The sequence below is a fragment of the Actinia tenebrosa genome, unplaced genomic scaffold (assembly GCF_029948245.1).
Source record: "Actinia tenebrosa isolate PJP-AT-01 unplaced genomic scaffold, QUT_ActTen_1.0 PGA_scaffold5__44_contigs__length_20552954, whole genome shotgun sequence".
In the NCBI taxonomy this organism is placed as follows: Eukaryota; Metazoa; Cnidaria; class Anthozoa; order Actiniaria; family Actiniidae; genus Actinia; species Actinia tenebrosa.
In genome coordinates this window covers 5,039,760-5,064,921 of record NW_028292582.1, presented here as the reverse complement: position 1 = coordinate 5,064,921, position 25,162 = coordinate 5,039,760, and the positions used below count along the sequence as shown (strand labels likewise).

At 38.1% G+C, this 25,162-nt stretch overlaps 4 protein-coding genes across 5 annotated transcripts; 1 reads left to right on the top strand and 3 right to left on the bottom strand.

Annotated features, from left to right (window-relative positions):
• Positions 1 to 1,026: 1,026 nt before the first annotated feature.
• LOC116306677 (uncharacterized) lies at positions 1,027 to 9,792 on the bottom strand. 2 transcript variants are annotated; one of them, XM_031716768.2, is made up of 6 exons: positions 9,662 to 9,792; positions 4,590 to 4,864; positions 4,042 to 4,241; positions 3,693 to 3,834; positions 2,708 to 3,377; positions 1,027 to 2,468 (listed from the first exon to the last, which is right to left on the bottom strand). In XM_031716768.2, exons 1-6 carry the CDS (start codon positions 9,667 to 9,669, stop codon positions 1,979 to 1,981), a joined length of 1,785 nt encoding a protein of 594 aa, XP_031572628.1. In that variant the 5' UTR covers positions 9,670 to 9,792; the 3' UTR covers positions 1,027 to 1,978. The 2 variants fall into 2 exon arrangements, with proteins under 2 accessions (XP_031572628.1, XP_031572619.1); XM_031716759.2 differs by lacking the exon at positions 9,662 to 9,792 and adding an exon at positions 7,163 to 7,761.
• Positions 9,732 to 14,376, top strand: LOC116306708 (dual specificity protein phosphatase 14-like). Its single transcript, XM_089037473.1, has 5 exons — positions 9,732 to 9,888; positions 9,986 to 10,102; positions 10,201 to 10,258; positions 11,632 to 11,816; positions 13,332 to 14,376. Exons 1-5 carry the CDS (start codon positions 9,732 to 9,734, stop codon positions 13,379 to 13,381), a joined length of 567 nt encoding a protein of 188 aa, XP_088893599.1. The 3' UTR covers positions 13,382 to 14,376.
• A 761-nt stretch (positions 14,377 to 15,137) lies between these two features.
• Positions 15,138 to 16,050, bottom strand: LOC148906365 (uncharacterized). The gene has a single exon (XM_089037923.1). It carries the CDS (start codon positions 15,994 to 15,996, stop codon positions 15,223 to 15,225), a length of 774 nt encoding a protein of 257 aa, XP_088894049.1. The 5' UTR covers positions 15,997 to 16,050; the 3' UTR covers positions 15,138 to 15,222.
• A 68-nt stretch (positions 16,051 to 16,118) lies between these two features.
• On the bottom strand, positions 16,119 to 19,172 carry LOC148906364 (uncharacterized). The gene is made up of 2 exons (XM_089037921.1): positions 18,045 to 19,172; positions 16,119 to 16,419 (listed from the first exon to the last, which is right to left on the bottom strand). Exon 1 carries the CDS (start codon positions 19,163 to 19,165, stop codon positions 18,050 to 18,052), a length of 1,116 nt encoding a protein of 371 aa, XP_088894047.1. The 5' UTR covers positions 19,166 to 19,172; the 3' UTR covers positions 16,119 to 16,419; positions 18,045 to 18,049.
• Positions 19,173 to 25,162: the final 5,990 nt, after the last annotated feature.

Sequence of the window (25,162 nt, the reverse complement as noted above, 5' to 3'; positions counted from 1 at the left end):
GAGCTTTGGATTCAACGGCTACCGTAAATATAACTTGCACCTAACGCATCTTTCTTTTCGATAAATAATATCGCCGCATGTAGTATCGTGTACGTGCTGTAGTCAGTATCGTCAGTTCCCAAAAATGATACGAAAACCATTCAGCCGTTATTTCTTCCAGTTTTTCTTAGCAAGACAAAAACTTAAATTAAGACAAAAATGTTATTGAAAACCAGTAATTACCCTCGTGACGTGCAAGGGTTAATATAGCATTTTCCCATGCCGAATAATTTCAGTGCTTGTTAATTGATTTTATACCCTGCCAACTCAAGTATGTTATAGCCTGGGTTGAAGGCCATTTATGGCTAAAACCATTTTATTTTCTTATGTTGTCGTATTTTACTTAATCCTTACCATAATTGGCATTACCACATATATTTATGAGCTACGATTCTAGGATGAAAATTTTTGAGGTAAGGCGGTCACGTGACCTTGATCCATGCACCCAAACATTTTGAATTAAAATGGGGTTATGGTTATCATCTGCATCTGTACATAAAATGTTATGACATATTTTCCCTTCTCCCTTTAAGATGTATATGAATCTGCCCTAATACCTGAACTACCATTGCTCGTTTAGGGGATATTATGCAAAATAGGTCACGTGACCTGCTTGTCCAATCAAACATAGGCAATTATTCCCTAAATGACCAGGGCAGTTTCATTTACCTCTTTTTAGAAAGAATGAAAATATAGTATGAATGTACATCTGATAACCGTCACCCCATATTAATTCAAAGAATTGGGTGCATGAAAGTGAGGATCAAGGTCACGTGACCGCATTATCACAAAACTTTTCATCCTAGAATCTTATTTTAAGCTTATAAAATTATGTGGCCATGCCAATTTTAGCGAGGTTTGAGTAAAAATGACAGCAAAAGAAAAAGAAAATGGCTCTGGCCTTCATGACTGGCTAGGTGGGTAAAAGGTAACCTTGTAAAAGGCCATCCCAAGCCTCGAGTGAAGATTGGTTCAGCACAATGAAACTGTTTTTAAAGATTGCTTTTATTATTTGTGTATTGAATACAATATACGAGTGACATAAAAATATACAAGACGAAAAATGCGCTTTTCAGTAGAGAGAATATCTCACAACATTCCACCAAATCCATTTTGCCTTCAGAAATCTTAAATTTAAATTCTTTTTCCAAAAAAATGGGACCATCGTGTAATATTTTGGGAGAGTTAGATCAAATATTATTAATATATTCAAAATGGCTTAGCTTCCCACCAGCCATATTTGGTCAGACAAGCTAAGCCCATGATTGGTCGTACCTCAAATGACGTATAACCTACCTTGACCAATCATCGTCCGCACCAAATATTGTCAGAAAATTTGACCAGAATTTTTGGCTTTCGCCATAAACTGAATTTATAAGGAATTTTTGGTAAGTTAGAGAATCCTGAAAAAAACAGTCCGATTAAATGTTGGTTTTCGGTGTTTTTTAATTGTCAGCCCACCAGACACCGGCTTTCACGGTAGCTAAAACGCGGAACGCGCGTTGTTGGAATTTCTGAAGATATGAAGATATGCCGGTTAGAGGATGTGGCTTGCTGTGATTTTGTTTTTTGCCAACATTTTTTCGCGCATTGTAATTTACAATGGATTCTTCAACTCTGTTATGTACAATGAGTGCAAGATTGGCAAAGTCTCTCAGAAATACTTTGTCCATTACGTACGATATACCTGACAAAGCTCACAGAAAGTGCAAAACACGCTCTTTCTCATTCATAAAATAGTTCTTAGAGAAATATCTCACTTTTCTGTACATTGTCTGTACACTTTCAAGATGTAGATACTCAAAATTTCAGTGAGTAAATATTGAGCAGTCTTTCGAAAGGAATAGCGCCTCAAAGCGTTGAGAACTAAGCTAGTTTTTCAGTTGAATCTATCCTCCTTTCCGTCCAAATGGCAGGATTTATTCACCGCTATTCCTACTTATTTTTTCAGAATTGCAGCCATAAAATGTGTATCAATGTTTTCCCATTTATTTCCGTATTTTCCGACTCCAAGATGGACGTACGCTTCGTTCTCGACCAACGTACGCCATGACGAACAAGTAACTTTACAGTTACGGTATCGATGGATACGCTGCCTTAACCTCGTCGCCACAGAGTAATGATGATACAAAGAGTCTCCTCTTTCTTTGCTAATAATTACCGGTACTCTCTTTTGAAGGAGTTGAACCGCTCGGGCCGTGGCTGTTTCCTTGTTCAATGAATCATTTTCGATGATAAGTTGAAGGACAGTGTGATTTAGCCATTTGCCGATACGTTCCATCTTAGCTGGTGAAGTTAGAGCGGCTTTGTCTTCTAGAGAGCACCGGCTTTCTAATTTCTCAAAGAGGTTTTCTATGGCGCTTTGGGCGTACTTGGTTGTTGTCATTGGAGCGGGAGACGTACCTGGGAAAAGCCCTAGAATGTTCTTCCTACAAATAGATACAATCAGCTGTTAGTGAAGTGACCAAAGTTTGAGAAACGTTGCCGTGAAAAGCTTCGATTTTATCCAACCCTGCTACATATTTGCCGGGATGATGTGACTCAGGGCACGGGATCGAATTGCAACCCTAAGCCTAACAAACCGACTACTCACAAGAAATGTTAGTCTATCATCCAAGTTAATTCTGATAAGGGTATATAACCTATATCTGTACGTTAAAATACTTACGGATAGCCAGACTCTGGGACTCTGTAAGCCAAATTATCCATGTATCCCAAAACCATTCCCCAGGCCACCGCCCCGGAACCCGTCATACAGAGACCGTGTTGGTGCTGTTTGTAGTCTGGAAACAGATGTCTGTGAGGGATACTATAATGATTGACGTCTCCGCCTTCAACAGATCTACCCCTCCTGCTATGCCTGAGCATAATTCCGTAATTCACCACCAACGTTTTGCGATTGTTCATCTCAACCTCAATACGGAATCGAATCTCTTGTCCTTGGAGCTGCTTTCGAACATACTGGCTGCTTGATACGATTTGTAGTCCAATATAGCGGTCTCCCATTTTCGTATTCTTTATGTAACGCCATTTAACTCTCGTCATATCTGAGCCCTCGCAAGGGTCACTCAGTACGCGACACAGCCGTTTTTGCCACCGATTCAACCAGGTTTTTCGCTTTCTCCCGTGTCGTTTTATCTGTCCAAAACCAGAGAATTTGATACGGACTTGACAGGATTTTCCTATGAGCGGTACTTTGAGGACCTCTCCTGGCCTGACAGCCAGCTCTGCTTCCATCTCATCATCTTCTTCGGTTACGTAATTATCATCATAATCATCATCATGTTCATGTCTACTGCTGCTGTCGTGCTTGGAGCTTTTCTCGGTGGGCATTTTACCTGGAATAATTAAGACAATTGAATTCCGAAACTACTAAGAGTATATCTCTACTCCTTCCCAAGATGGGAAACTAGTAAACAAGGCTACTGGACACCTTTGCATTTCATTCCAAGAGAGAAATTATTAAACCAGTTCATTTTCTCTTGTTCGTACTCCTTTGTCAAGAGAGGCACTTTGATGTACGACCTATTTTGCCAAGCCAAGCCCTCCTGGTCAAATCTAAATGCAGCAATACAAGCTTCAAGTTTTGTTTCTACTGCTTGCAAACGTCTAAACTAAACAAAGACAACACTTTTAGGGTAAAAAACTCTTACCAGATTTCATTGACAGCCACTTAAATCTTCTCCATTCTGGTAACTTTGTAACTCGTCTGGCAAGGTCTCTCCAAGCTTTCTTGAACCTTGGGAGAGCTTTTTTTACTTGACGGTCGAGTTTTTTCCACTGTCTTTGCTGGAACTAATTGAACAGATTGACAAGAGGTTATTATTTTGCCTGGTTTTGTAAGGAAAGGGAAACCGGAAGCACGGAGAAAAACCATCAAATCAAAGGAAACATAACAGACTACGTCATACAGTCGTGGCGGTATTTTTAAAAAACACTTCTCATTAGCTTCCTTTGTGGCCACCACACGGTTTTTGACTCTCAACTGTACATGTTCCTCACCTCTGCATTTGTTTCAACATCCCTAGTTGCTGCTACTGTTCTCTTAAGGTTGTTATCTTCACAGGTCATAAGGCCATCTGGGGTGAGTCGATAAACCCTGTGACAGCTATGGCTTCGTAAGCGAGCATAGTCGGTCATAATGTCTATAGGACTGGGTAGGGCACCTTCCTGGACAAGACGATGGTCGCCAGTCTCTTTTGCTGGGAAAGAATTGGAACAAACAATAGAACTGTAAGTATATTAAAAACATTCCACATTTTTTAAGAAGTGCTAATTTTGAGCTATTCAATTGATATGAGAGAAATGAACTGATGAATGGGATGTACAAGATGGACTGGATGCATGGATGAATAGACAGATGGCTAGATCGATGGAAGAAGGAATAGATGGATAAATGAGCTGATGAATGGAGTGGACAAGGTAGATCAATGGATGGATGGATTGATCGATCGACAAACAGATGGATAGATGGATAGAAGGAGTAATGGATGGATGATTTAATGGACAGATGGAAAATGGGAAGATGGATGGATGGATAAATATAATACCTGCAGAAATGATGAGATATTTCTCTCCTGTCTTCCCATTCATTTTTACTTCCCAGTAAGCAATATATTCTTTTGGCAAATCTTTCCTGTAAATTGGTCTCAGCCCAATGATGTCGTTTGAACCAATAGCATCTCCCAACTGAAACAATTCGTCTCTAGTTTCCCATGAATGTTCTTGCCAATATTTGCTCAGATTTCCAAGCTCTGGTTCTAGCGTGGGAACTCTTGCAATGTCATCTTTCATGTTTGTCGGTAACCCATGGTTGCGATCCTTGCTGAAAAACAAAAAGGTGATGATTTGTTATTAAAGTTCATGGATGGATCTTGGATAAGAGGGGGGGGAGGTCATAAGATCTAGAAGATGCACCTGGGGAGAGAGGCATCATCTAATATTTACCAAGACAAAAATAAAGACAGAAGAAAAAAAAGAATTTTTCAAAAAAAGTGAATTTGATAAAAATTTTTTATGTTCATGTCTCAATTCTGCTCATTGCATGTCTAAATTTTGCTGGTAACTTGTCAATGTTTCTCATATGTCCATGTGGCGGGCTGTAATTGAAACATTTACTATAACATAATTAACATGAGAAAAACTTGAGGAGATCCACTTGATTGCCTTAAGTCGCCTTTATCTGTTATGATCAACAACTTAAGTCATGTTTAATACAAAATCCTGAGCTTTTGTTTATGAAAAACAATTTATGGAATTTAAAAGTGATCGTTCAAAATTGTTCTAACAAAAGTATCCTTTGAAGCAAGAAAAACCACATACATGGTTGAACTTGAAACTCTTAATTAAATTTTTCTTTAAATAATTTAGATGAATGATATCATTAATACCATTGTTCATATCAAAATCAAACCTAAGAGTTCTGATAAAATTTTCTTTACTAAAAATCTTGGTAGGTCTTAAACTTCAGAAGTTTTCAAACAAGTGTTTTAACATTTAGTCTTCAGCACTATAAATAAGGTGTTAATGTACATGTTACCTATAGTCTGCAGTTATGCAGTGGATATGAAATTAGTGCTCCAGTAATCCATGATGAAAGGTAATGAACAAGACGGCATCATATTGCACCTTGAGGGCTATTGAGCTACTGGCATATAACTAATAACTCAATTTTCCCTAATCTAGGATTTAATTGTTTCAGTATGTTGGGATAACCTGATATCCTCAAATCTTAGATAGTGTGGAAAAATAAAACACATGTGTGATATCCTACACAAAAGTATGGTAAATAACAGAGATTACCCCAAATACAATCTATGGGGACAATATGTTTCAACTATAACGTAAAACAGCTGGGGGGATGCTTGATGTGGAAATTACTTTTTCCAAACATGAAAAAATTATTACAAGTAAAAAATTGGGTTAATTTTGCAAACAATTTCTTCAGAGTTGAAAATTTTCATTATTAAATATTCATATGCATGAGAAACTTTATTATTTATACTTTCATAGGAACGTTGATTTTAGATGTTTTGGAATGAGAAAAACAGAGTGTAAATTATCCTACACAACACTGCAGTAAAATGGAAAACTCCCTTTTTCAATAATTTAAGACTAAATTAATGGAATTCAAACTCATTATTTTTTGCCTTTGAAATGCAAATAAAATCAAACCAGAAGCCAAAAAAAGTTGGGTTAAAACCTCAAAAATTCACTCCAACAAAGGGTCGTCTATTGATTTGATCCCGAAAAGCTCTGAATTGCGGTCAAATTTGTTCCCTCTTATCTACGTTATTAGAGTATTGACGTACAAGTTTTCGTATTTTTATGAGCTCTTTGATCGCGTCTGAAACGTTAATAAAATCACTTAGGATAACTCTGATTGCTATGCCAATAATGCTAGTAAACTATGATACTGTTTACGCGCACGATATTGCAACAAAACTAAATTTATTAATAACATAATTGGTTCGCACAATACATGCCATTCGGCACATAATCATTGGAGTGCATATAGTATCTGAACATACCCTATATCGACCTTCCAAAATTCCTTCTCTATAAAACAACCTCTTTTATACATTATGCTTTTATTCCAAAAAATAAATGTGTCATAGTCCATAGCTAGCGGTGTATAATTTTAAGAATTCTGATCGCCGTGCACTCAACCGAAAACCATTACAATGTTATTGTAGACATTTCGTGTCATGAATAAAACAGATAAATCTTGTTGTACCAAGGTGTATTTTTTGATCATTGGCATTCTAAAAAGCGGTGCTTTTAGACTAAAAAGGAAGCTGATGGTTGCCACGCGGTTGAATAGTCGCTTGTGGATGGATAGGAAACCCTGGTATTTCTAGATAATGAGCTTAGATTGTTTATTCAGGGTCCAAGAGCACGAAATGGAACGCCGAAGGAAGCTTGAAGGAACGCTTGTCTATTAAAGCGCAACGAATCGTAAATTAATAGAAAGAAAAGCTGAATAGCTTAGTATCTAATGTGCAGTGAAAATGATCTAACAGAGTCAAAAACCTTCAAGGTACAAAGGGAGGTGTGAAATTTATAATAATAGTAAGACAAAAGAAGGCATTTTTCGATGCTGAATGTGAATGCGTCGACTTACCCGTGTGTTCGTCCTATTAAATAAACAGCCAAAAATCCAACGACCAAGACAAAAACGAAAAGCCCAACAAAGACACAAACTCGAGGACCTTTGCGAGCTCTTGTTTCGTCGAAGGTAACCGTCACTGCTCCGTCTTCCTTGTCGCAAACCACGAGTTCTACGTTTTGATCGTGTGCGTCAATGGAGTCTTCGCTCTCCGACGGAAGGAGAATTGGCTTTTCGCCTTTCAATTCTGGTTTCACCATGGCCTTTTAGAAGCGACAAAACTCCACTGCTAAGGCTCTAGGTGAAGGTCTTTGAAATAGTGATATCGCTTTGACGATCGGTATGTTTGCTTGGAGTAAAATCAAGCCAAATCGTTAGGAAGGCTGAAGGTTATTCGATCTTATTTCTGTTGTTGATTTCATTTGGCTGCTGTCAATTGATCGATTGTTATCAACTTGACATTGAAGGGATTTGATAAGCCAATCAAATAACACCGGAACCGGAAATGATCTTTAAGAGTTGGAGTGACAACTTCTTGATAGGATTGCTGAAATATCATGGTAAGCAAAATCAAACGAAAAATGCAAGAGGTTCCTATGAGCTTTTCCCATGTGGTATGGCAAACGCTATTGCTGTTGCAAGAGGTACACGAGCTTAGATATTTCAACTTCATTTATACAGAAGTGTACCATACGATATCTCGGACCATACTTGTCCGGCCCGACGTCTTTGTACATCAACACCGTTCCTTCTCTGTGTTTTATCTTTTAGGGCTTTTAGCTTACAAACACGATCACTATGAAAATGGAATGCTTTAGATAAAAGAATTTTTCGATGGAAAAAGAAACTAGTAAAAGACATAATTAGACAAGAAAAAATGTTAAGAATTCAAGACACAAGGTCGTACACAAGGGGGGTGGGGAGGAGGGAATCCTAGGGAACCTGTGAACCCCCCTCCCCCCTGTGAAAAAGATAGAAAAAGCAGTCTAGCTACTGTAGCCTGTTTTTAATCTTTGTGATGTATCGGACTTTTGGTTCCCACGTTTTACTAAGCAAATCTAATAAGTAGTTATTCGGCTTCCTGTGGTCAAGACGCGAATAGCCCCAGGAATTTCTAGTGAAAGATTCGTATCCGCTACATTTAAAATGTTTATTTTCTTGCCAAACTTTCGGCCATATTGGCCATCTTCAGGGCTACATGATTTAACTTACGACTGCGCGAGCCAGCCTGCGTGACGACCGACACTAAAAACGGATGCGAGGGAGACTATGAAGATGGCCAATACGGCCGAAAGTTTGTCTAGAAAATAAAAATATGCATCCCGCGTACAAGAATACACTTGAGCCCCAAAACTCTCGACATGTAGATTGACTTGTAAACATCCCGTGCCACCTTTCCAATTTTTCCCTTAAGACCTCTGCAAGCAGGATATCTTCTAATAAGCCCCCAGCCGTCTAATAAGTCCCATAATAAGGTACATTCGTGACTGTCGAGATTATAAATAAAAATAATTATGAATTTTTATTAAAGATCAGGAAAATTTCTCTAATAATGAGCTCTCCCCCTTATGATAAGCCCTCAGTCAAAAAAAAAACACTGAAAAATTATATGTCATCAGACATATGGTAGATGCACGGATTGCCGCACAAAAACTACAGTGCCGGGCAAGATTTCTAAACTAATCAAAACGAATTCTAATCACGAATCAAAGTGATCTATCTTTGTAGAGAAACTTCAAGCATTTATTTCCGCTTTAAATACATCCACCGTTCATCCAACTCGGATACCTTTTTATCTGATACGTCCATCGAATCCACCTCGTGTACAAGGCTTATTGTAATTTTTTGCATCTTTATTCTGATACCTCCATGCAATACATCTCTTGTACATTCTTATTCTGATACGGCCATCCAATCCATCTCAGGTACATCCCTATTCTGATACGGCCATCCAATCCATCTCAGCAGGCACGGATCCAGGATTTTTTCAAAGGGGGGGTTGTAGCATTGCAAACATGCACTTTGAGCACCCGACTTTTTAATAATAATAAATCAAGATGGCTCTGATAGGGGGGGTTGCAACCCCCAAAACCCACCCCTAGATCCGCCACTGCTCAGGTACATCCCTATTCTGATACGGCCATCCAATCCATCTCGAGTAAAACGCGGCAAACTCCAACATACGCGTGTTTCATTCTTTATTTGATCATTTGACTTTATTTTTTGATTCGAAAAGAGATATTAAAGAATAGTAGCGCCATTCTCATTTACTTTACTGAAGAGCTTTCAAATAACAAATTCATCCCGTAGACATTAGTGCAATTTAGAGAAAATTAATTCCACTGCTGTATTAACACCTGAAAGTTATCATTTTCAGGGGCGTGGCGCAACATCAAAAACTAGTCAGTATCACGGAACAATTTTTGTCAAATTTGTGCACCATATTTTTTAAAGGTATTGGGCTACCTGTGGTAGCTTCGTGAGGAGAGACCTCATTTGAACCAGCAATAATACCTGTTCATCAAGATCCAGGTGATTCAGAGAGAGACATCCAACACTTGATTGACTGGATTTCTCTCAATAAATGCACATGTATCGTTCCACAGAGCTTAGAACCGCGGTCCATTACAGTCCTTTAAGCATCATGAGTCAGATAACAGATTTCTTGTACCTTGGAAGCCTTCGTATGGCTATGGATGAAGAGATTCTGAAGGCGAAAGGAATCACACATATCATAAACGGTATTCATAACAATTGCAATAATTTAATAAAAATATAAAAAATCTGAAATTTAATCTTTAGTATCGTAAGATGAATATTTCGTGACTTGTTCCGTAGCTACTATGGACGAAAGCCCCAAATACAAAATATCAATAAAGTGTATGAGGGTTAAGGTAAACGACGACCCCGAATGTAACATTGGACGTCATTTTGACAACGTAGCTGACAAAATAGGTAAGTAAAGCTCATATCGTTAGACTTTTGTAAGAAACTTGTATATTACTGTAACGTATATTAACGAGAAGTTAATGTTTTTGTTGTTGTTCTTGTAGAAGAAGTAAACAAAAAGAGTGGAAGAGTGTTGGTCCATTGTGTTGCTGGAGTTAGCAGGTATATGTATATATATAACGTGACGTGACGGGTTCTCAGGCACGAAAATGCTTCCTGCTTAGATACGCAGAAAATCTAAAATTGCTCCTATATAGATATTAGTAAAATTGTAAAGGTTCGTGAAGATTGTCGATAATCCAGAGAAAGTACAAACTTTTGAACCATACAACTTTTACGAAAAAATGTATATGGTTATTTAAAAAATCTTCAGTAGCTTATGTGCGGTCTTCATGAAAATTCACAGTTTTACTCATATCAGTATGGGAACTTTGAACTCCTTTTTCAGATCAGACCAATTTTCCTACAGCATGACCTCACATAAAAACCTTAATATAAACTAAGTTTTGTATGGTAAGAGCAAATGAACAGTGTTCAGCCTGGTCCTCAGTGCTTTGGCAAGATAATCAACACTTTCCATACATCTGTTTGCTGGTCAAGCACAAAGGATTCAGTTGAGGTTGCAAGGTTCAATTTTGAAAAATCCTTTGACAATTCCTTGTAGCCTCGATTAAGTGTTTATGATTTGGGTTTGATCAGTGAACCAATACATGAAAGCTGGGTAGTGAATAAGGGAGCAATTATAGAATACCCTGCAAATGATATACAGTTATTGGAACTTTTTGTAGAACAACACATACAACAATAGAAGTCATGGTTATTAAGTATGTGCATATGATTTGCGGGGTATTCTATAATGTATACCTCTTTGGATAAACAGTAGTAGCTGATTCGTAGTATGATTTATACAGGGCTGTCTTTAAACTACTTCTACTAAATGTGACATCCATGTATAAATATTGTTAAAAAATTAAAAAATAAGTAGTAGAGCTGTTAAAAGTGTCATGTCACTCCTTTGAAATGAAGTCTTTTGCTTTATTTTTTAGCATTTTTTAAGAAAATATGTCACAACTTAACAACTCTATATGAAATCTATACATGATAGCCATTAGATCATTGTGCTATATTTAGCAATGAGGTTTACAGCCAGAATGTGCTGTCCTAGTCAGTACCTCATGAGGTGCAGTTGAATTGGCTACTTGAATCTTATCCTATAAGGGCAAGTTTGGTATAAACAAACTTGTTAGACTGTGATGATTATAAAGGAAACCTTAGAAGTTTCACTAAAACCTTGCTTAAAACCTTCAACATTGTCAACAGGGAGGGATTTCTGCAGGGGAAGTCTCCATTTTATGACATTCATGTGGATTTGGAAAAGCTTTGGTGCCAAAATGAACATGCTTTGTAAAGTTAATAAAATTCATATAAACCCATATCATCGTCATCATCATTATGATCATCATATATTTTTAAATCTTGAAACTAGTAATAATTGAAGATTTTGGTCATGAAGAATTATATTTCTGTACTTTCAGATCATCTACTTTGGTTATAGCATATTTAATGAAATATCAAAAAATGAACCTAAAAGATGCTTACACAATGGTGAAGGAAAAGAGAGCTCTTATCAATCCCAATCGAGGGTTCTGGCTCCATCTCATAGATTATGAAAGAAAATTATTTGGTAAAACCACAGTCAATATGAAAGACACTAAATACGGTAAGAAACAAATATTAAATATGATACATCAATTACTGTGTGGATACTCCAACCAGGACCACTTTGACAAACTATTATAATTAACCAATCATATTGCGACATTTAGTTCAATATTTTTTAACCAGCCAATCAGATAGCGCATCGATATAATAAGAGTGTGAGAACGTGATAATCTGATTGGCTAAAGCTGTTATCAGTTCAATCTCTGTCTAGTTTACTGTTATCTGATTGGTCAGTTTTATCCAAGTGGTCATGGTCAGTGTGTTCGCACAGTAATACTTCTTAATCACACACACGAAACCTTACAATTTTCTCTCTTGTCCAGTTGGACACAAGGGCAGATCCAGGGGGTGTCCTGTGGTGCAGAGGACAACACCCTAACACAATAGTATCACTCTAACAGTTTTTTAAAGAGATGCATATTATCTCTATACAGTCTCTTGATAAAATGTTGTTGCTGACTAACTATGTGACTAGCCCGAATGAGAGTATGGGTAAAAATGACATAAAAATGACCTCCGCTATTACCTAACATGCACCCCAAGAAAAACCTTGTTGGAGAAAATATAGCTTTAATGGGAACATGCTTATGGAATGTTATAGAAACACTTTGGTTGACATCTACCAAAACTAGAAATTTGTACATATGTCATACATGTAATTGAAAAGCAAAAGGAAATTCTCTTCTATAAGAGGGCTCAACCCCAAAGGGTTACCTGAGTCATGTCTAGTTGGACGAAGGGGCAGATCCAGGGGATGTCCTGCCGTGCAGAGGACAACCCCCTAACACCATAATTACTCTAATGCTTTTTTGAGGATACAGTATTTTGACAAAACGTTGTGACTGACCGGCTCTGGGACTATTTGAATAGCCCGATTGGGAGTATGGGTAAAAATCACTGAAGCAATAAAATTTTAGCTCACGCTATACAATATAATCATGGAGAGTACAGCTTGAATAAATGTGTGCCTTTGCATTCTGTAAAAAGAAAACAAGTAAATAGCTACTTCTTTAGTTTGCATGCCAAGGATTTGTGTCATCTACACTGCTCGTCAGTGAAGAAATATGCTGTATGCTCGAGGCATGCCTCATCAAAATTAAAACACTGTAAGCTCAAGACGTGGCTTAGTCATAATCATGCAGCTAACCACTTCAGTGATTTCTACCCATACTCCTGTTCAATCTAGTCACATTGTTGTGAAGCCAGTTAGCAAAGAATGTTTTGCAAAGGACTGTATACATTTCTTCATTTGTAACACCCCCCTAACAAATTTCTGGATCCACCCCTCAGACATAGCAATTAATAAATTTTATCCTTAGATAAAAGATACAATGAACATCAACACCCTTTTGCGATCGAAATCCTGGAGAGTCGACTGTATATTAATTTTTCTTATTTTATTGTTTTTGCATTCATCAATGAGTTCATTCATTTATTCAGCCATCCATCCATCCATCCATCCATCCATTCATTCATTCATTCATTTATTCATTTGTTTACATTTTTTTAACAGGTTTGGTTCCTGATTTTCAATACAAATTGATGGAAGACTTGGTATGGTAGAACACGTGTCATATATAGTTTTACTTTTGCTCTTTTGATTTCAAGACTGAATTGATCAACACTTGATTGATCTGAGCAAACTGATCCAGTAACATCAAACAGCGCACTGCTTGGCTGTTTGGCAACCCATCACTCCAATACTCTAAACTTGAAATTTCAATATTGAAAAAATTTATAATTGTCATTGGCTTGATGACGTGGCCTGTGGGAAGGAAGAGAGTGGTGATTGTTGAAGTAAGTAGGGAGTAACCCCTCATGAGAAATTGAGACAATGATAACCATAAGGGAAGCACAGGTGGCATAGTAGTAAGATCGCTCGCCTCTCACCAATGTAACCCAGGTTCAAGCCATTCGGGGCTCAGTGTCGTATGTGATTAGAGTTGTTTGTTGGTTCTCTCCTGTGCTTCAAGGGTTTTTGTCCGGTTTTCCTCCTGTAAAAATCAACTTCCAAATTATTGTAATTCGATCTATTGGTTGCCTTGTAAATGGGTCTTAGACCTGTAAGGCTTTCCGTCCACCTCAGAGTGGTAAAGTTGTATAAATTTAATCGTGCCAACTCCTTCCGCGATTCTGCAAAAAAATACAACTGCTTACTAAAGCCCCGTTTACACTAGCGATTTTTGCGGCGATTTTGTCCATAATGGATAATTGTAAAGAATTCACTTTGTAAAGTCTTTTTCAGGATACCAAGATTTTCCTAAACGAATGTCTCTTTTGAAGGATGAGACAAAAGATTTCATGCTTCCGAAAATTGCCACAAAAATCGCAGCAAAATCGCCTCAAAAATCGCCTGTGTAAAACGGGAGGAATTATAATATACCAACCAAAATCAGAGTGTAAAAAGACACACATGTGTTTATAAAGAATCCATTTCATGATCTATGCATGCACTCATGACTAGATCAGTTTATATAGCTTTATATCTGTATGAATATATCTCCAATGGGAGAATTTAAGGATGCTTATACTCAATTAAAACAACTTTTTAAATCAAATATATCGCTCGTCTTCTCCCGTTCTCCATTTTACTCAAAACCTGCGTTGCCCACCAAGGCACAGGGAGCCCAACTGTCATATCTTAAACAACATTCTCGTAAATATATTATCCAAAAAATAAAAGTAAAATAATAATTAATACATTTATTCTGCATTAAGAGGAAATTTTTTTCAATAACGAGCAATAATGGCAAAAAGCGCCATTATATATGGAAAATAAGCAAATGAAGGCCTAAACCTCATTTTCGAATAAAATTGAAAATTAGACAAAAGGTACACTTACCTTGCAGGATAATTGTAATTCTCTGAGCCATACGGAACATTATGATCTTATTATGCGTACTTTCTTGCGCATGCGCAAGGCGCCCACGTTTTAAAGATCCATTATTATGCAAATTAAGAGACAAGGTATATAACCACGTGCAGAGCCAAGACCAAGCCTCTTCTTTCTTTGTGTAAATGTGAGGAAGGAAAAGCATTTGGCATCAAACATGATCAGGGTGGGTCAAGAGGACTACCATGAGTGCCAAGTACGGTAGTAAAGCTAAAGCCAGGTAATCATAACACCGGGTGGGAAAATAAGGTCATAATGTTCCGTATGGCTCAGAGAATTACAATTATCCTGCAAGGTAAGTGTACCTTTTGTCTAATTTTCAATTCTCTTTCACCATACTCCATATTATGCCCTTATTATGCGTGTTCGAAGAATGATGCCAAATGATAAATAGCATAAGACATATGTGACTTGCATTTCATCATCTATTACTTTTATTAGATTGCAAATGTTGAGATTCTTGTAATCTGAAATCTGAATTCTTACAACGAATTGTATAGTTAAACTAGTCTTATGAAAGGACTAAATTCGCGAATGATTGATCGCTTCGAACAATAGGTTTATTATAGAACCTGTTGAACGTATTGACTGAAGACCAGTCTGCATGTTTGAGAATATCTACTAGTGATGCTCCCTTGAAAAGGGCATTGGACGTCGCTGCACTTCTGAAGCTATGAGCTTTGTAAATTGACGTGTCTATTGAAGCGTTATGCAAAACTAGTTTAAGCCAACGAGCTATAGTAGCAGAACCGACTGCCTTATGGGGCTTGATATATGAAATAAATAATTGGTTTACTACAGATTGTCCTGCGAAACGCAGGGGCTGCGATTCTTTGATATAGGAGAGTAAATGTGCTTTCGGGCACAAGTCTAAGTCTTCAGCGAAAGCAGCAATTTCAACACGTAAATTAGGTTTGCCTGGACGTGAAGTCTTGAGGCGGTCTTTTACGACGAACACGATTTTGTCATCGAGAACTTTCATGTCTGAAAGGTTAAGGCTGTGAAGAGATTGGCATCTTTGGGCCGTAGACAAGGCGACTAGAGTGACAACTTTAAGGGTCAAGTCTTTCAATTTAAATGACGAACACGGTGACATTGAAGATTTTAAATAGGCGGTAACAATACTAACGTCCCAAGTTGTATTGTATTTAGATTTCGGAGGCCTTCCCATGAAGATTCCCTTCATGAATCGTGAGACCAAGTAATGTGATCCAATTGCACGACCAGATACTGATTCAATAGTGGCAGATATGGCTGAACGGTAGGTGTTGACTGTACTATACATTTTACCGTCATTGTAAACTTTGTAGAGGAAGTTCAGAAATTCCTCTATAGGAGCTTGAAAAGGATCCAGCGATTTTGGACTGCACCAGCTACACCAGGATCGCCAGGCTGAACTATATTGTTTTTCAGTTCTTTTGGACCATGATTGGCAGATAACTTCGGCAGGCCCTGCTGAAATTCCCTGACTGCTGAGCTTTTGCCTGATATAGTCCAAGCGGCTAACTGGAGTTGGTTTCGTAATGGATGTAGATGATTGTTGTGGCGCAAAATAAGCAAGTTCGGCCACTTGGGGAGTAGGATGGGTCGAGCGATTGACATCTCTAACATTGTCGGGTACCAGGATTGAGAAGGCCACACAGGTGTGATTATCAGGAGACGAGGAATCTTGTCCGCTCGTGCATGCACTAGAACTCTGGGTATTAGGCTAAAAGGAGGAAAAGCATATCCATTTAAGTCGTGCCATCTTAACGAGAAGGCATCACACGCATAAGCGTCGGGGTCGGGCGACCACGAAACAAAGCGTTCTAGCTTTGTATTTAGGCGGGACGCAAACAAGTCAATATCTGGGTTAAACGTGGTTTGGGTTAGCCAACCAAATACGGTAGGGTGAAGGCTCCATTCAGTTCTGTCATTAAAGTGACGAGAATTAAAATCAGCTTTTTGGTTATTGCACCATTGCCACATCTCTCGAGCCAAACTGTTAAGGGAGGGAGATTTAATTCCACCCATGTTATTGATGTAAAAAACAGCTGTTGTATTATCAATGCGCAGCTGGACATGAACTGAGCGGCGCTCACGAACAAAACACTGAAGAGCGAAAAAAGCTGCAAGTGTTTCAAGGTAATTAATGTGTAGGTCAGTTTCATTCACTGACCAGAGTCCACCGGTGTTGCGTGACTCGCAAAATGCACCCCAACCCAGTTTGCTCGCGTCACTATCAATTGTGACGTCTGGTGGAGGGGACACAATGGGGAGACCATTGTGGACAGCAATAGTGTCAATAATCCAATGGAGATCTGAACGAGCTTGAACACTTAATGACGTTTTGTCCTCATAAGACGCCCCGAAGGAAATCAATTGTGATTTACACATTTCAATAGAGCGATAAAAAAGGCGTAGATATTTGACAGCGCGAAAGGCTGAAACCAAGAGTCCTGAAACCTGGGCGACTTCGCGGATGGAAGGCGAAGGGTTATCCAAAAGCCGTTTACTATAGGAAATAATTTTGTCGACCTTCTCTTCGGAGAGAGAAATAGTCATCTGAATTGAGTTTAACTCAAATCCGAGAAAAGACCTTGTTGTAGATGGCTCGAGATAGGACTTGGTAGTGTTGATAATATAACCCAGGCTAGTTAACAGTTCGCAAACTTGATGGGTGTGACTAAGGCATTGGCACTTAGATGCGCCTATGACGAGGGTATCGTCAATGTAGTACACAATACGTATACCCTTCGCTCTTAAATAAGCATACACAGGTTTCAGGATTTTGGTAAAAGTCCGTGGAGCTAGACTATAGCCAAAAGGAAGACATGTAAATTCGTAGAGCAAATTATCCCAGGAAAAACGCAAATATTTGCGGTCTTGAGGGTTTATAGGTATGCTGAAATACGCATCCTTAAGGTCAATAGTGGCCATGAAATCTCCTGGGTGTAATAGATGCTTTACGAAGTCGATGCTTTCCATCTTAAAGCGAATCTTACGAACGTATTCGTTTAAAGGTTTAAGATTGATAACTGGTCTAAGATCACCTGTCTTTTTCGGTACCAGAAACAAAGTAGAGATAAACTCGTTAGGGCAATGATTAGTCTCTACAATAGCTCCTTTAGAGCATAACTTCTGGATTTCAGATTGGATTAACACGCACTCATCTGAGGGTAAAGAGCGTTGTTTTGGGGCTCTGAATTGCTTCGGGATTGACTCGAATTCGAGTCGATAACCCTTGACTGATTGCAAAATCCAGCAATCAGAAGTGATCTTAGACCATTCATCAATCTTGAGAGCTAAATTGCCGGCCATTGTACAACTTGTTATAGAAGGTGTGACACTTACATTGGTCACTTGTCCTTGTATGAATCTTGTGTTTTGGTTTGGGGTTTGTTCTGGTTGAACGGGCGGCGTCGTGGTTTGTAGCTCTCGTAGTTGTCGCGATTGTCCCGAGCAGATGAACTCGGGTTTCTTCGGGATAAAAAATGATCCCTAGGCTTGTAGTTTTCGCGTTTGCGTTTTCGATTGCCTCCACTTCGATCATTTCCTGTAATTTTTGTGGCAATCCTGTTCGCTTTAGAGATGTCGTCTACATTCTTTGACAGGTCGTCGCCAAAGAGAAGCTCCGAGATTGGAGTGGATGGTGCACACAATGATTTATAACCTTTGCCTAGCTCGGGTTTAAGATGTTCTCGGCGCTTTAATGACATTTGGTAACCGGCATTGCCGATGAAAGAAATGGCCTCGGACAACGAGCCCACAAGATCTTTAGGATTCAGTAGCTCTTTCTTTTTCTTGGCTTGAATCACAGTTTCAGTAAGTGAAACTATTACCTGGGCAGTCTTGACAACAGATTTTTGCACCTCTTGAAGTCCTAAGTCGGCCGTTTTGGCCCTGTGGGACAATTCGTTCCAAAATGGAGTATTTACTCGTGGAACGCACAATAGCCCGCAATTTTCGGGAGTGCGATATTTATCCACAAGAGGTTTCATTCTATCCTCCATTGGCTTCGAGGTGAACGATTCGTTCACTCGTTTGGCTAGGAAATCTAGCACTTTAGGACCTTTCGTTTCGTTAACATCACAAATCGACGGTGGAAATTCAGACTCTTCGGGATCCGCTTGTGAGTCAGAATCATCACTCGAAAGGTCATCGACTAGTGGATCACTAGGGTCAAACTCTTTACTAGAACTTTTTGGATCGTGTCCCGAGTCGGGAACAGAACTTGAACGTTCGATAAGCTGAGTCAGCTTGTCAATTTTTGAAGACATCTCATCAATTCCCAGATGATGATGCAGTTGGAGCAAAGTATCCTTCTTGAACAGAGCCGAGTCGGCTCGTATTGAAATATCTGGAGTATCATCCATCTCTTCATCGAAGAGCAAAGACTCATCTTCCTCGGCAACTTTCTTTCGTTTTGGAGAAGAGGACTTACTGGTGTTCTGCTTGTCAGTAGACATACTCATCGGCTGACAAAATATATACAGAATAAAGACAAAAACGGTTTAGGAAAAACTCGCTTAAGTGAAACGAAGCGAGAGCAAAACGAGGGCTTACCTAGTGCGATAGCACGAAGAAAGAAGAGGCTTGGTCTTGGCTCTGCACGTGGTTATATACCTTGTCTCTTAATTTGCATAATAATGGATCTTTAAAACGTGGGCGCATGCGCAAGAAAGTACGCATAATAAGGGCATAATATGGAGTATGGTGAAAGAGAATTTTTGCATTGGGTTAACACTTTGATTCCACTTTCATCGGTCATCTCCACTTTCAAACAAGTTTCTTTCAAACAACTTTCTGAATAAAAAGATTTTACCTTGTACAACAGCCTTTCTTCAAGAAAATAGTTTTTGGCGCTCATTGCTTGAATACGAAAAGAATTCTCTCTTAATTTATAAGGTTCTACCAATAATTACACTGATTTCTCACTAAAACAATTGTATTTTGTATCTATATAGATATATACAACATATAGAATATCTCTTCATATATCCTACAATAAAAATATATCTATAATTATTATAATAATGATTGTAATTAAAAACTTCATTTCAAATACTAAAAGAATAATTACTAAATAAATTTCAAGATTCAAATGAGCGCAGATAAATATCGGTCTTATATTTACATACACATATAAAAAAGCACATCGATAAAGCCTATTTTATAAAAGATTAGGTTATGCGGGCGGTAGCGTTATCGAGGGAGAAGTTCATGTTTTGAGTGTCAAAAGTTCTTCTAATAGATCGTGATCCTCTCAGAGCAGAGCAGAATGAACGAGTGCAAATGACACTTTGACTCCAACCCATGACATGGTGCTTGCATAGCTCTCTCCCTTCGTAATCGATAAAAGCTCAACTAAGCGTATGTGGTAAATCTTGCATTCTGTGCCCATTCCACCTGTTGTACTAAATGCTAACGGCGTCAACGTTCCTTGTTCCACCTCCATGACGCTGTTGGCATATTGGCGTTTCTTTTCACTCTCATGTTGCCTGTACACTTGCCCAGGAGTCTGCTCATGGTAGGAGTCTGCATTTGGGTGGCATACCCGGACATCAAAGAATGCAGCTCTCTGTTGCTCCCAGAAACCTTGGGCGTGGATGTTGGGACAAGAGTCAGGGGCTCTATTCATTCCCCTGTTCAGAGTCTCTCCGGTTATCTGCTGAATAACCGGCTCCTCCTCAACATCACTGCATACAGTGCTCAGCAGTCCACCTTCTATATCTCGAAGCTCGTTGTGGCGTTGTACCACAAAACCACCCCTCCTGCAAATCATCGCATGGTCAACGTCAAAAATATCTCCGCACACGCACGTTTTCTGTAAGTCGGAGATTTCTCAATTATACCTTATCTTGATGGCGTCTCTGAATTCTCGCTTGTTTAGATCGTATCCAACTCTTTTATTGGTATAACAGTTAGCCAGCTCGAAGCGCCTCTTTCGGACGCCAGCTCTAACGCTCTCAGAGATCTTGGGGTTAGATTGTTCTTAACCATCTCTTGTGTCACCTTTAGGAGCTCGTTTTTCTTAGCTAACCGTAATATATAGACCTCGTGTTATTAAACATTGATAAATAGGTTTGATATAGTCATGTCATTTATGCCAGGGAAAGAGCAAGTGCGCTCTGAAGTAGGCCAATATTTAATTTATTTTAATTGATTACTATTAATTTATTAACGACATTCATAGGGGGATCCCCTTGACGCGCCACTGATCACAGGCCGCTTTTATACGATGCCCATAATTTATAACGTTGCCTTTATTTGCAAACTTTCGCGTTCCGTTCTCATTTCTCGCAGTATAAACAATTCTTAAGAAGAATGGAACTATGGAGGTTGTTCTTGGCACTGTTAAACTAGGATGTGTTTATCGCAACTTTTCTTGCACTTTTTTAACATTTCTATTTATCTATTTTATTTTTTGCCACGTTGGAAAGTTATACTGACAGGAGATGTTACCCTAGGCAACGTCTCCTAGATTTACGCAAAGTAAAACAGAAAATAGAAAATTTGCGATCCTTTGTTTGCAGCAACGCTCCTACAAGACGATTGCGAGAGGAAGTCTTTGATATATCGCCCAAGGCAATTTTTAGCAAATTCAGTTCCGCATTATGTTAAAGGACTTGTTAATAAAACCTTGATTAGAGTTGTTCAAAGTTGTGACTCGCGGGAGAACTCGATCAAATGCACCCGATATATGGGCCAACCTTTAAGAAATATCATCCGAGGGAAAACTAAAAATTTAGGTTTTTCATAGAGGTCATAATGAGAACCATTCTTCGCTGGTTGATTGATTCACCAAAAAAGCGGACTTAGTAAACACTGGAATTTTTCCCACGTTCTGATTTTAAGCCAAGTTCATTGGGTCGGCAGTATGGCTTTTAACCTTGGATTAAAGGACGCTCTAAATTTCATTATATGGGCGCCGCTGTTATGCATGTATGGGCTTAATTAGACTCTAGTATGAGCAGATTGGACTAATTAGGTGGTCAAAGAGAACTAGTTACAAGGGTCGCGTAGCACTTAAAAAAGTGTGGAGGAGGGAAAGGGGGCATTTGTTTTAGTTTAGTGTTTTGTTCGGCTGTTTGACTTTCGTAATATACACCTATATAATCAGAGCCCTTTCAAAATTATCATGGATGTGAGTATACCAGATGGAATTTATGCCATTTTTTTCATATTAAGTTCCTTTTAGCCTCCCATCCAAGGTAATCGTAAAAAGGGTCCATACTTCGACATCGTATGTTGTTGTTGTTGCTGTGATTGCTGTTGTTGTTGATCCTGCTGTCGTTATTGTACGTTGTTGCTGCTGTCGTTATTGTACGTTATTGTAGTTGTCAATTGTTGCTGTTGATGTTGTAAGTGTACTCGTCCGTCTCGACTCTGTGGTCTTAGGTTCTGTTCCTGGACAGCATAAGATGATGAGGGTAAGTTTGTTAAGTTCCACCCCATTTTGACGTGGTTATCCTGGCGGGTAAGCTTAAAAAAGCTTAAATACTTCATTCTGTGAATTAGCCGTGCCCTAACTTAGATCAGCCCTGAGGTTGTTTCTATTTGGAGTATCATCTACGTACAAAATTGAAGAATTTGAAAGTTGTTGGTAATGTTGGTGGAAATGATTTTGTTTTTGTTGTTGTTTGTGATGTTGAGGAAAAGTCTAAACGGATTTTTCACCCCCCCCCCCCCCCCCAAGGCAAAATTCTGGAAACGCCCCTGTCCAGGCATACATTCGAGTGCCTGAAACAAACGGTTGCTTTACTGTCAAATGGCTTTCCTATAAACCAATCAATAAACAAGGAATATGCTAAATAATTTTACTGCGTTGTTATTGATCGAACGTTAACACGTGATTATATGTGCATAACAATATTGAATACCCCCCCCCCCCCCCCCCAACAAACATTATTGGCCGCTTTCGTTTAAAAAGTTATATCAATAGAATATGGTTATATTTTTTCAGTCTCTAGGCGACTTTAACAGTGAAAAATGACGTCTTGCATAAGCGCTGAATAAAGTTAATACTGTAGTTGTCATTCTTATAGTAGTTTAATTTAAAAAGAAAGGTTTTTGAAATCATTAGTTTGTTTCTATTGCTAAACATATACTTATTTCAATAGAGTTAGTCACCAAAAACCTAGAAAGCTGTGATCGCTAAGAATCATGGGGAAATGTTTTATATCCAAAAAGTAAAGCTTTTGACACAAACTGCAGTAGTTGAGGATACTCAGAGGAGGTTAACTTGTAACTGGTAGAAGATCTCAAGTCCGTCAACAGTTATCAAGCGGTTGAAACATGTAAAATGTATTTACCCATAATCCTTGTCGGTCTCAGCTTTGTAGCTTTTCAGGTGACTAACTTTATCGAAATAAGTGTATACGAATATTGCCAAAATGCACATTTACTGATTCATTTGTTTTTAATTAATTATAATTTGTAATTTGAAACATGTGGGCCCGATTGTGCGAGGCCTGGATAGCGCTATCCGATGGATAAATTATCCAGCGGATAAATTTATTGAATAACAGCATCGACTTATCCACTGGATAAGGATTTATCCGCCGGATAGCGCTATCCGGTAGGCTCCGCACAACCGGGGCTTGCTTAGTAAATATCATCATATTGTTTGGGCTTCCTGTGGTTTTGTTGCCACGTCATTCGGCGCCTTTTAATTTGCTTTCTTCTCTATCTCTTCGCTTTCGAATTTTCTTTACGCATTTTTACTCTTGTTTCCACCCAAATCTTCTTCCTCCCACGCAAAGTGTTTACTTAATTACGTTCAACACTTTCTTCTACCGTTCATTCATTTATTTTATTCAGTCTCTTATTTATTTTCAGTTTCATATTGCGCGATATGTTTTGTCCAACACACACCAAGCTAGAGCATCAGCCCAAATCAATCAAGGCGTTCTTCAAGCTCAATGATTGAACGACTACAAACAAGTGTCAATGCTAACTGCTAATTAAGCGCTTGAAGCGACAAGAAATGATACATCGCACTAATACGCAAGCGATTCAACTTGACAGTAAACTGTGACGATCAAGCGCTTTCATATTACCCCAACTATCCTCACATCAATCACTTGTTTGTTATAGCGCAACTTGAAGTATAGTAAAATTAACACTAAAATCAACAGGATCTAAGGCTGATTAATTATCTGAAACAGGCGTCCGGCGGCGATATCTGAAAACAAGTATCTCTAACCAATCACTGTCAAGGTAACAACCACGTGGTAATTGGTTTCCAGGGCAACTTGATATGTTCCTTCAAGATGCGTTCGCGCGTTTGGCTTTTATTTTCTTTGAAGTTTCTACCAGTTTCATTGTTTTATTTTTTTCCAATATGACAGTGTATGTAATCAGTTATAAGCTGTGTTTAGGAAGCTGCTTGTGAAATTGAATTACGTGCAGTGTTTATCTGTTAGAAAATAAGGGAAGTCGGATTTTAAACGGACAGGAAAGTCTAATAACCATCTAACGCTCTAATTTGATTAATCCCTCGTTATAATTAAAACGCTTACTTATAAGATATTTTGCTTCAAGAAAAATATGAAAAAATAATAATATAAACGAATAAACTTAAAAATTAAAAATATAAGAAAATAAATAAGAAAACAAATAAAATTTATATATATATATATATATAAGACAGAAAGTATTACGAATAGAGAAAGGAAGCAAAGAAATTATAGACATAAATTTCTGAAGGAAAAAGAAATAGAGAAATAAATTTTAAGAAGCTTGAACACTTCACCTTTAAACGTCCATGAACACACACATGAATAGAAAAATAGGTAAGTGAAAAAAAGTTTTATATCGTAATTCTACTTTTTTTTTCCACTTTGTTTTTGGCTCAAAAAACAACTGAGAAAATTTAGGAATTTTTTTATTTGTTCTCGTGGTATGCATGTCTAACGTGGTTCTTATATTTTTGCTTGTTTAGTCGACCAAAAAACTGTCCAAACGTGACTCAAAGAAAGAAAAATTGACCTGCGTGGCTGAACTTGCTATTGTACATTTGTACTGACTCGTTATTATGGAAAATAATGCCAATGACTACAATAATTTAATTCAAAACTTCGACTAAAAACATCAGTATTTTTTTTATTGATCGTTTTGTCTTAGTAGTTCAAACAAACACAGCTGATTAAATTTTACCATTTCTTAGCAATCGTTGCCGTCAGAAAAGATAAAACAATCCTGTGCTAACAACAATGAATTAAATAGTAACTGATTCCTATAACCTAATCTAATATAATCCTAAACACAGATCCATAATCTTTCCTTTTTCGGACAAGGGGTTACCATGGAAATTGATATCTTATGTTACGAATGAAAATTAATACTACGAATTAAAACTTTTCTTTTCATTAAACGAAACCTCTCGAACATCAATCGTCTCTTTAAGGTTATTCGAAGACCTTGACAGCCATAATATATTATTTAGTTCAGAGCAATTTTGTATGGAC

What these genes read in the sequence shown, in the direction of transcription:
- LOC148906364 (XM_089037921.1), bottom strand. Translation starts at nt 19,165, where the DNA reads ATGAGTATGTCTACTGACAAGCAGAACACCAGTAAGTCCTCTTCTCCA.
- LOC116306708 (XM_089037473.1), top strand. Translation starts at nt 9,732, where the DNA reads ATGCACATGTATCGTTCCACAGAGCTTAGAACCGCGGTCCATTACAGT. An exon ending in CAACGTAGCTGACAAAATAG is followed by an intron (nt 10,103 to 10,200) that starts GTAAGTAAAGCT and finishes TTGTTCTTGTAG; the next exon opens with AAGAAGTAAACAAAAAGAGT. An exon ending in TATGAAAGACACTAAATACG is followed by an intron (nt 11,817 to 13,331) that starts GTAAGAAACAAA and finishes TTTTTTTAACAG; the next exon opens with GTTTGGTTCCTGATTTTCAA.
- LOC148906365 (XM_089037923.1), bottom strand. Translation starts at nt 15,996, where the DNA reads ATGTATAGTACAGTCAACACCTACCGTTCAGCCATATCTGCCACTATT.
- LOC116306677 (XM_031716759.2), bottom strand. Translation starts at nt 7,407, where the DNA reads ATGGTGAAACCAGAATTGAAAGGCGAAAAGCCAATTCTCCTTCCGTCG. An exon ending in TTAATAGGACGAACACACGG is followed by an intron (nt 4,865 to 7,162) that starts GTAAGTCGACGC and finishes TTTGTTTTTCAG; the next exon opens with CAAGGATCGCAACCATGGGT. An exon ending in GTCCCAGAGTCTGGCTATCC is followed by an intron (nt 2,469 to 2,707) that starts GTAAGTATTTTA and finishes ATCTATTTGTAG; the next exon opens with GAAGAACATTCTAGGGCTTT.